Source organism: Sander vitreus, chromosome 6, assembly GCF_031162955.1.
Source record: "Sander vitreus isolate 19-12246 chromosome 6, sanVit1, whole genome shotgun sequence".
NCBI lineage: Eukaryota > Metazoa > Chordata > Actinopteri > Perciformes > Percidae > Sander > Sander vitreus.
The window spans coordinates 15,738,473-15,749,475 of NC_135860.1; the positions used below are offsets into that span (position 1 = coordinate 15,738,473).

The 11,003-nt window shown below is 38.0% G+C and overlaps 1 protein-coding gene across 2 annotated transcripts; it reads right to left on the reverse strand.

The window, feature by feature from the left end:
- Positions 1 to 192: 192 nt before the first annotated feature.
- glipr2l (GLI pathogenesis-related 2, like) lies at positions 193 to 6,234 on the reverse strand. Of its 2 annotated transcripts, XR_013502131.1 has the most exons (6): positions 5,827 to 6,234; positions 5,136 to 5,244; positions 3,715 to 3,818; positions 3,253 to 3,330; positions 1,347 to 1,989; positions 193 to 309 (listed from the first exon to the last, which is right to left on the reverse strand). XR_013502131.1 is itself a non-coding variant. In XM_078253044.1 (5 exons), exons 1-5 carry the CDS (start codon positions 5,837 to 5,839, stop codon positions 1,823 to 1,825), a joined length of 471 nt encoding a protein of 156 aa, XP_078109170.1. In that variant the 5' UTR covers positions 5,840 to 6,234; the 3' UTR covers positions 193 to 1,822. The 2 variants fall into 2 exon arrangements, 1 of the variants encoding a protein (XP_078109170.1); XM_078253044.1 differs by having other exon boundaries at positions 193 to 1,989.
- Between the last annotated feature and the right edge of the window lie 4,769 nt (positions 6,235 to 11,003).

The following is an 11,003-nucleotide window of genomic DNA, read 5'->3' on the forward strand; positions in this document are numbered from 1 at the left end:
TTTTAACAGCACAGTCCTTCACATTTTGCAAACTCACAAGGCCTATTAAAACTTTTTTCCTAAAGTAAAATCTATCAATTAATTGTCAATTGTAACAACATAGTCTAAGCTATTGTTTTATTGATGCTGATGTTAAGAGTTAATAGCCCTATATTTTTTAAGTGTGAGCAAATGAAGAACACACAAAAGGTCTTCACATGAAAAAAATCATTTATGTTGTTAAAACATTTTCTCATTGGGCTTTTAATGTGAAAGCTGTTATATCATCATGTTGTTCATGTGTGGCAGATGCCAACGGCTGGGTGGATTCTGAAATAGGCAAGACAAAAACAAAAACATGAAAATGTAATGGATTTTTAAAGGAAGCATTGCAAGTATACTGCATTGTAATATTACCATTACATATAATTGCTTTACATGTAATGTTTTTGCAGAAGCAGCCTGCAGATATTAAAGGAACACTTTGCACTGCTAAATCGTTTTTGGACCCAGAAGATTTATGCAAGTCTCACAATTATTCAGACCCTTTAATACCAACCTCAGAAAAAAGCTCATTAATCAGCGTTTACATATACAATTGCTTACGTTGTCTAATATTTTCCTATATAAATCATACTCCATAAAGTTACACTTTGCCAGCACATGTGCCAGACTCACATGTGCTATCACCTTTTTAAGTGAATGTGTCATTATGAAATTAAACTCTCATTTTGTTCAGTTTCTTACTCTCTTATAATATCACACAATAGAGATGACACAAGTGTACCAAGTGCAACTGCATTTCTGACAATCTATCAACTTTATTGTAGAAAACTAATTAGAGTACAAAACACATACCTGGGACTACAGGGTTGGCTTTGACAATTAGTCACAATAACACAAACACATACCACGCATGTTGAGTCATCAGCTTTGAATTACAAGCAATGACTCCACATGTAAATGCATAAAGCCTGTCCCTTTGAATAACTTAATTCTCATTTTTACTCAAATACAGATGTGAGGCTATGATGTATTTCAGTTGGAGATGTTCCGATACCGGTATCGGCTCCGATACTGCCTAAAACGCTGGTATCGGGAAGTTAATGCACTGATCCGATACCACGTAAGAAAGCCCTAAAGAAAATCTACATTAAAGTAGTTTATTTATGTTCTTTTTTCGTTATAACTGACTGTCAAACTGGATAATATAAGAAAGTTCTGTGGCATTCATTATTTGTGTTTGTTCATGTTTCACAAAGAGTTTAACCTGAGCCAGGCCAACAACAAAGATATAGAGATCATATCACATCCATACAGGGATAGTAGTATACAGTTGTTAAAACATAGTAAAATATATGACTCACTGGTATCAGATCGGTACTTGGTATCGGCCGATACGCAAGTTCAGGTATCAGAATCAGTATCGGGAAGCAAAAAATGGTATTGGGCCATCTCTAATTTCAGTGTGTAAAAATAAAAAAGCATTGACATTAATGAATGAAATACTGTCAGAGGCAATGTAAATGACCATCAAGATTAAACAATCGAAATAGTTACTGAAAATGTTTTGTTAGCAATGTCAGACAGTAGTGCTTTCTTCATTCTAAACACTGTATCTAACACAGGTCTTTTTTCAAATGACAAACATAGGACTGGAAGCCTGAGTGCATTTCATCTTTTAAAAAAAATCTATACAAGATAGTATGGATCTCTACTAGGCAAGAAGTGGTGCTCTCCTGAGTAGCCTTCATAACAGTGCAGGCAGATAACTTCAGACTCTCCTGGAAAAATGGAATAAATGCCTTTGGGCTTGAGTCAAGCGTTGGGGATCGAGACATCGTTATGTGGTGGATTTAGCTGGGAGGACGTTGTTTTCAAAGTGTCCCTGGTTGGTGATATTTCCAGCGGGGAAGTATCTGGCCACCACGAAGGATGAACCGTCTGATGCAGTAGCCTTACCGACACCCAACTTATTACTGCTCTTCCACACCATTGCTGTGAAATGACCTAGGTGGTGAGTGAAATGAGACAAAAATAGAAAGAAATTAAAGGCAGAAAAATCTGTGGAAAAAAACAAGACTGTTAGGACATGGTTGAAGCTGAGTGCAGTTCCTCTAAATATTTAAAGATGAAGGAATCTTAATTCCTGTCTCACTCATCAGTCCCAAACCTCCCTGTACACTTTCTTATTTTCTTTCTCTATCAGTCAGCTTTATATGAATCAATGTGAATCATTGTGATGTGTCCTAGGAGTGATCTGCTTCATGTGTGATTAAGTTACACAAACGTATGCATACTGGGGGCTGTGGGAAACCATCTAGAGGAATTAGGTCTGACTTGAAATGTCATGGAGGCTGAGAAGTGATACAGAGGACAGTGATTTCCCCTTAGTTTCCGCATGGCTGGTCACTGACTCAGACAGACAGTCACACACTGACTGAGGTGTGACATCAGCAAGGGAATAACAACAACCTTGCCCATGCCTGGGTAAACATGATCAACCAAGACACGAGAAACTGACCATGTGTAAACAGAAAATGACAAAGAGAAACAGAGCAAGACATAAATACATAGAGATAAATGCATTGGGAAAGAAACACAAGGAGAGATGAGACAAGACAATAAGACATGAAAACATATGAGAAGGGTTTGATATAATATGTAAGGGCAAAGATGAAGATTTTAAGTTTACATATGGTGATACATAATACTGATGTTTAATTTAATGTTTGCACCTTTAAACTAACTTTTTAGTTTAAACTAAAAAAAAGGTTTGAAATAATATTCAGTTTTCCCATTGTGTTCAATGTGATGAGCAAAGTTGTTATAATTTCAGGGCTTCTATGAATGATTCTTTCCAGTATTGATTGATCCTTTGATTATTACCCTGATTAATTGATACATTTCTTATATATTAACTGTCAAAAAATAGTTTACAATGCCAATCACAATATCCCAAAGCCCAAGTTCACATATTCAAATTGCTTGTTTTATTCAACCACCAGTCCAAAACCCAAACATATTCACTCAATGACATGTTTCTTAAAAATGACTTCAACAATTAATTATTTAATCAACAAAATAATGCTAATTATTAATAATTATCAATGCATCAACTAATGCTCTCAGTCTTTTTTTTTTTTTTTTTTTAAATTATATTATTGATTGTTATATACTATATATTTATATCGGAACATTTTTAATGATTACTTGATGATTACTAATGACACCAACTGAATATGACAGAAAGTAAGAGAGAGAAAATCTTACCAGTGCCAGAGGAAAATCCAGGACGGTTGAAGTTGTACTGTTTCACTTCATCATACCAGCGGTCTGTAACATCCTTTCCTGCACGTGACAAAGTGTAACCTCAACTTCAAGGACAATCAAATCGGTCTTGTGTCGTACATATTGATCAGAATGACAGCAATATAAGAAGAATTCCCCCTGGAGCTACACATCTCTTTTGGGGCACATGTTGTTTACAATGCTGCACTTTTTCTCACCCAGTGCTGCACTGTTGGAGATGTTTTATGAATCACACTGTCCTGCGCTGACATATTTCTGCAGTGAGTCATGGTGTCTGAGCTTTCAAACACAGCCAAGTGGAGGGAAAATATATCCCAGCTGTTCACTTTCAGGGTAGGACAGTCTGCTTTAAGCCCCATAAATCATTCAGTTTTATAAATAGTATATTGAGCATGTGTATATGAGTATATATACTGTATGTACCTGATTGGTCATAGGAGGCCCACGCCAGGTTCTCTCCACAGCTCCCTCTACTGGACTCCACACTGTGTTTCAGGATCCGTGTGCTGGCTAGACTTTCAGCATAACTTTGGACAGAGACAAAGAAAGTTGTGGATAGCACTGTTGAAATTGCTGTGAATCCTGCAACAAAATCCACTCCTGCACCCAAAGATTTCCACTGTGAGTGGCATACTTTAAAGCTCTTTACTTCTTTAGATTTAGGCTTCCCAGAAGTCTCAGTTTTTAAAAGCACTGTGCTGTCCTCTACCCTCCAAGATAAACAGTGTCAAAACCTTACCTCAAAGGTTTAATCTAGTGCAAATATGCAAAGCAGGCACAGAAACTAATTCCTCTGAACAATTGCTTTTGGTATTGTGTTGATATTATTACAGGTTAAAAGACCATCAGGGGTGTATGCAAAATTTCCATCAAGTTCAATCTGAACAATGACAAAATTGTACATGCTAAGCGATAGATTTTATCAACACAGTGTTGATTTAGTGACAGTATTTACTCAAATTTACAATTGGGGGTGTTACTACAGGGACAAGGTTCAACAGCTGGTAAGTTATTCATCATGTCTCTATTTAAAATATGGTGTGGATAAACAACAGATGTTAAATGCCACGGGTGTTCCTCATCACAAGAGTTAATGATGCTTTTCGGATGAAAAGACAAACTCTTCAATTACAAGTCCAGTGAGCTTTTGTTATTGATTTTGTTGGATTAGGTTCTAAATCCTAACTATATTTATAAATATGCAAATTTTCCTCGACACACGCAGCTGTGAATGAACAAATGATGGCTTTAACTGAACAGGGGTGAAACCGTTGCATAATTTTGGTAAGTGCCTTAAAAATGCCAATTGACACAGAGGGAGAGGTAAAAGCACCATTCATCATGTTCCAATGAACTGTGCTGCGCTTAAATGGTAGATTATCTGCAAACTCAAATATTTATCATCATAGATATTACACAGCAAATACAGTATTTAAAAGACACACACGTTACCAGAGATGTAGAGTGTACACTGTATCATTAAAGTTAAGCAACTGAGGAATAACGTTTTTTTTTTAATCATAACAGTAAACTTTGTTTAGCAAACCAATGTTGCTGTTGATATTGCACCATCAGCATGCTTGAGGAAATGGACTGAAAGTCTATTAACCAAGACAGTTAGTTGCCTATTTCCTTCCTGACAGCACTGATCAAGTTTTCACTTACTCAAAACATCACAATAAAAACAAACCAAGACCCTTGATATCTTATTATATTTTGTTGTTATTTCATTTGACAGGTTAGGCCGAAGCTGTCACTGTTATCCAGAGCAGTTTGACAATGACTGGAATGCGTAGTCCTTGTTTATTAGGTTTCTAATGTAATCGGTGTGTGCATTAACCTACTGGGTAGCCCCTCTGCTCAACTTGCTGCTTAGCTTCATTGGAGGAGCCTGGTGCTTCCTCCTGAACTCATTATGGCACTGCAGCACCTCCTCGGAAAACTGCTTTGAGGCTGATAGACAAAGAAGAGAGAGGCAGGAAGGGTTAGGCAGCCAGAGAGAGAGAAATCTGACAAAGGACACGTGATGATGCAACATGAAGATTTGTGCATGGCTGCAGAATACAAACTCGAGCTGAAGTGTGAGTTCACCACCTGAAGTCTGACCTCAGACAGTGAGTATTACTCGATGACAGATGATGGAGAAGAAAACGTCATCCACATCACCCCCCTCTCTGCCCGGTGCCTATCACTCACTGGGCTTTTCATAAGTAGCCTACCACAATCTCTTGAGTGCTTACACAATAGGCACATTGAAATAGCCACACACAAACAATACAAATACTAATGCTGCCTAACAGCCAGCATCCACTCAGCCTGCTGCAATGTGAATCTTAACTAATGATCAGTAAAATTCATTTTAAAATTTCATTGAAAGGAAAAGAATTTAGTCTTTTCTTTTGCAAGTTTGCATTACTTGTCCTACTTTTCAAAGATAGCAAAGCCCACAAACACATACAGTAAACAAGCAAGTTCTAACTCCGGCCAAATGGATACAATCAGAGTTAATATTCTCAGGGTGCAGTTTCCACTTACCTGACTTTCCCATGGTGCTGACACAGGAAGCCTTCAGGAAGATCAGAAACACTCTTAGCACTGAACGAAAGTAGCCTCTCCCCTGACTTGTTTTTTTGCTCCTCCTCTCTTTTTCTCTGTTGCTTGCTCCCTCTCTCTTTCTTCCTTTACTGCTGTCTATCTAATGCTGATGCTTTGAAACAGCTGCCAATGCCTTTATTTCGGGGGCCTTTCCTTCAATTGCTGTCTCATTCAACCTTGAACGTACATCAGCAAACTTCCCCTTTACCTATGTATCTGGTTGCGAAGATCATTTTGTAACATGCTTTTTCCTCAAGTTTTGTTTCACTTCATTTAACTAAACCTGCCTGTCTCTGTTGAAGCCACAACCCCCACTATCTGCATTCCCTACATATATCTGTATGGCTCAGAGGAGTACACACCCACTCCTTGTCTTTATAGTCCCACAAATGAGAGGGAAGCCCCTGCAGACGTTGGTGACATCATCTCTGTGAGACACATGCCCATATATGGCTCTGAGATTCTTGTAACTCGGTAGCCATGGACAAGAGAATGTTACTCCTAGCAACTGTAATGGGGACAGTGGCTATTCTCACACTCCACACTGTAATGATGCATTGTTGTGCTGTGCAACAGAAGACAATAGCAAACTTCGAGATAGGCCACACAGTGTATACTGTACATGATGCTCACTTTTTCAAAACATCTTTTCACTTTTACTAATGCTGATATCGTCAAGGTGCTTCAACATTGTCTTCAGAAACTTCTGTATCAATAAGTTACCCCTAACACACCCAATTGTAAATGAGTGATCCCTTAACCTCCACTCTGGATTAAAAAAAAAAAAAAGCAATGAGTGAACAATTTACCTACTGCAGTTGACACACAGGGAGAGGCAGAATCATCCTCCATCATGCTGCAGAACAGGTTTCTACTATTTGTTTTGTCTGCATGAAGTATGCTTCCTTCTGCGATTTAATAGTATTTCCGAACTGGGATATCTATTATTTCAACAACAAAAAATACACCTGTTTTAACAAAGGCAGGACTGGTGTGTAACATAACCTCAAAATGGATTACCTCATATTTTACTGTGCATCTCATAACTCAGCTTTTGAAATTGTGTCTCCACTTTTTGTACCGGCTACAGCTTGTATAAAGAATGTATGAAAAATGAAATTGTACTTTGTCCTTTTTTACACCCTTGAAATCAATAAGACAACATTGTGTCAGCACCAAAGTGTTCTGATGAAACTGCTAAACGTGTAACAGTAGAATGCTGAGGCTTGATTGCTAATCTCCCAGTTGTAAATGTGAGTTTATCAACACTTTGTTAGGCTTGAATCAATCAAAGTTAATAAACACACACACTACAGTCACTTTGGTCCAGACTGAAATATCTCAACAATTATGACATGGAATGTCATGACATTGTGTACAGGGATCCATGATCAACAGGGGAAGTATCCTACTTAATTTAGTGATCCCTTGACTTTTCTTCTAGGAGCCATCATATCGTCAAAATCTCAATACTTTGGTTTACTATTATTTTTACCACATCATCACATTTCCATCATCCTCAGCTGTACTTTGCATGCTCAATGGCGCCCTCAAGGGGTGGCCATGGCCACCCTGATACAATTGCTGCCCCTGAGCAATTTCCTAAACAGAAGTGGTCGCCATCCAATCGCTGATAAATGCAATTCTTCATTTATTTGAAACCTCCAAATGTCAAATGTTTGTGATACCAAATCACAGCATGGATTTTTCTATGGTGTTCCTTAAGGTCTTAGTGTCTTATTGTGGTATTAGGGATTCTTAAATATTTTTTTTTTAATCAATTCTCAAGTGGTCAGAAATGGTCAAATATTGCAGCAAATCTGAGTAATAAATGGATTTAAAAAATGAAAATAAAAACGCTTCAGGTTCCCAGCTTTCAGATGATGTATACCACTTCTATGTGTCATCAATTCATGCATTGAATACAATCTATATAATTCCAAAGACAGCTTTGTAAATGAGTCATGTTAAGTTGTTAAGCTGCCAGTTGGCAGTATACTTGTCAGCTTTAAAAGAGGTCTAACAATCATCATTTTTACTTGTGATTTCTTGAGTCATCATTAAAAAAATCCTACAGATACGTCACATAATCAGTGTCTGAACTGCTGATACATCATCGCACCACAACACCACAGGGTAGCAAGAAGGACAATTCTAAAACAAATATGATGCTATAAGGAGAAAAACGCTGTGGTCACAAGTAGATATTCACCAACACTGACTGAAGACTATAGTGTGACAACTAATTATTTCTAGTTATTGATGAGCAGACCAAACATACCCAGATATTTTGAAACATCATGTTAGTCATCAGCCCATGTAGCCTACAATGTATAGTACATACATTTCCTGAACATAAAGTATTCAAACATAATAACTATATTAGTAGCATTTTCTGTCTACAGTACTGCTGTAATTAACAGCTCATCTGCTTTTTTCTGGCAGATGTCAGTCCTTAAAGGCAAAGTCTTTTCTGAGATTCAGTGTTAAAAATATGTATGTGCTTATTCATGTATCATCATTAAAAATATAACATAAGGTACAATGGAAATGTGTGTGCCAATCTGGATTAAAGAGTCCACGTCTAGGTAATCCAACATTGTGTGTACAAGTTCCCCTGTCATAATTAATATACAAGGGGCAAATGGGTGTGAGATAAATATTTCCTGAAGGGTCAACCACTGATTTTAATCCACACCATTTTAAAAGAAACAAACACAATAAGATAAAATTATTTTTTTAACAGGATAACTGTTTTGCATTGTGAGGTGTTTCAGTTATCGTCTGTGATCCTTTTAAGTGTAATTATTGAAAATGCCACAAGGTGGGACTGTTAGCAAAGACACTGAACAAGGACATGGTTGGACCATTATTCACACTAAGTGTAGCTAATGACATCTTAGTTTCATAATATGAGCGGACATGATGGGATTCGTGTGAAAAGTCAAGCCACTTCATTTCTTATTAGCTAAATAGTGCTATCTTAACAAATTGATTCCTTCTTGATTCCTCCTACCATCTGCATAGTGATGGGACTGGACAGCTGGAAGAAGACATTTACATAGTGGTCTCGAGACACTGAGACGTTACAGCCATACATCTTAAATCATACTAATTGAGATAGCTGTGGAGTGTGTATCTGTGTGTATCTGTGTGTATCTGCGGTGTAAATGTGTGTATTTGAATGTGTGCACGTGCACATGCAGTAGGAGGGATGGTGATGTGATTTATAGAGAGTGAACCCCTTTTAGAGGGACAGTACAGACATCGATCCATGCAGATATTACATCATTTATCTCTGCACATTGGCTATGTCTGCTGTACTTATTGCTTGGCTCCCCTCCCTGTCAGCTGCGACATCATTCCTTCACTTCTCCTCTCCTCCCCATCACTTTACCTCTGTCTCTCATCCCCTCCTTACCGTCCTTCCAATATGTAATTTTCATTTTTTTTTCCTTACCTGAAGCCCCTAATGAAAATATTCCATCAGATCCCTTATAAAAAGAAAGAAACACCAAATTATTTCTGAGCCAGATATAATTCTCCACTCCTGTCATGACTGAAGTGGATGTGGATTTATGGCAACAGAAATGTGAAATAACTCTAACTGGGGCTGTAAGTGCACTTTGTTGCATATAATTCGTCTTTAGCAGTCCCAGGAGGAAGGTGAGGACTTTTTAATAACTCCCTCCATTCACCTCCGTCCTCATTAAGAGGTCTAGTTGAGTGAAAATGGAGAGATCTACTTGGGGGGGGGGGGAGTGTTGAGAGGATTGATCTCAACTGAGAGAAAGAGGAGTGAGGGGGCTGTACTTTTCCGAAGGAGTTGTTGAAAGCTTCCTCTCCAGAGCTCGGCTCCAGAATTTGACACATCAAGAAGCCTTTTATAGTGTCATTAGTGTAACTGTTCCACCGAGGACAAATGATTCTGCGGGTTAAGAGGAGTTAATCACCTGCCAATCAAACCTCATCAAGCCGCCTCTACGGATGAGGCTCTATACAAATCTCATCATATTTACGGAGCCTTCAATTAAGCAGATACAGGCAAGGAGACACATGGAGAGAGGAGAGAGTGACAGGGTGAGCAGAGGGCAAGCTGGGAGGGTAGGAAAGGAAGAAAGACAGAGATAGAGGGAGACAGAGACAGTAAGCAGAGTTGGACGACTCCTGTCTGACACTAAGCAGCAGACACGTAATGTCTTAAAAGGCCATCGCAGTCAATAAAGTTCCTAATGTGCTTAAAGCAATTACTGTGTCCGGAGAGGAGCAGAGTGCATGCAGGATATTAACCTCAGTAACCCGCTCTATCTGGTCCATAATTAAATTATCCTCGCATACTCATTCTAATACAGACACACATATACACACACCTAAACACACACATTCATGCTAGCATACAGTACATTTATGCATGTTCACATAAAGTATGTGTTGAACCGTATCCCTACCTGACAAGAGAAGAAAAAAACAAGAATAAAAGTGAAAGTAAAAGATAGATGATTATTTGGGATCTCAGCCCTGCACAGTAACAAGTTTGATGTTTTGATGGCTGTTATATTTTTATAACATACTGTAGGTTTCTATACATCCATTTGAGGACAAACGACCAACTCTCTAACAGTGTCAATGGTCTCTCCTTCTCTCTATAAGAATTCTTGGTAACAATTTATTTCAAGGGTTCCATAGTTTCCTATGTTCTGGGCAAAATTGAGAACATGTTCAACTGGTCTTCAGAGAGTCAAGCAATTCAATCACTCAGTTCAACATAGATAGGTATAATTACATTTCCTGTGAATGTACTGTATGTATTTAGCATTTCTTTCAAGAAAATTACTCTTGAAATAAGCAACTCAACATATTCAAATCTACCAGCCACTTGCAACTCAGCTCTTTTTCCTTTCTCACTCTGCATTACTGTATGTATATTCAAATTTAAATAGCTGTGTCCAAGTAGTGTAGCTAATAAGCTCTTCAAGTTGATTTCATGCTGTTTAATAGTTGTCATACAAAAGGCTATTTGCAGAGCCAGAGAGAAATCTTGACACTATGGACCCTAATTATTGCTTCTGAAAATAACTAACCACCCTTAAGCATTATGCATTGGAGCTTTCCTCAGC

Bases quoted from the DNA above. Each gene is read 5' to 3' on its own strand.
- glipr2l (XM_078253044.1), bottom strand. The intron at 3,819-5,135 runs GTAGGTTAATGC...CTCTGTCCAAAG, and splicing joins TTGAGCAGAGGGGCTACCCA to TTATGCTGAAAGTCTAGCCA. The intron at 3,331-3,714 runs GTACATACAGTA...TGTCACGTGCAG, and splicing joins GGCCTCCTATGACCAATCAG to GAAAGGATGTTACAGACCGC.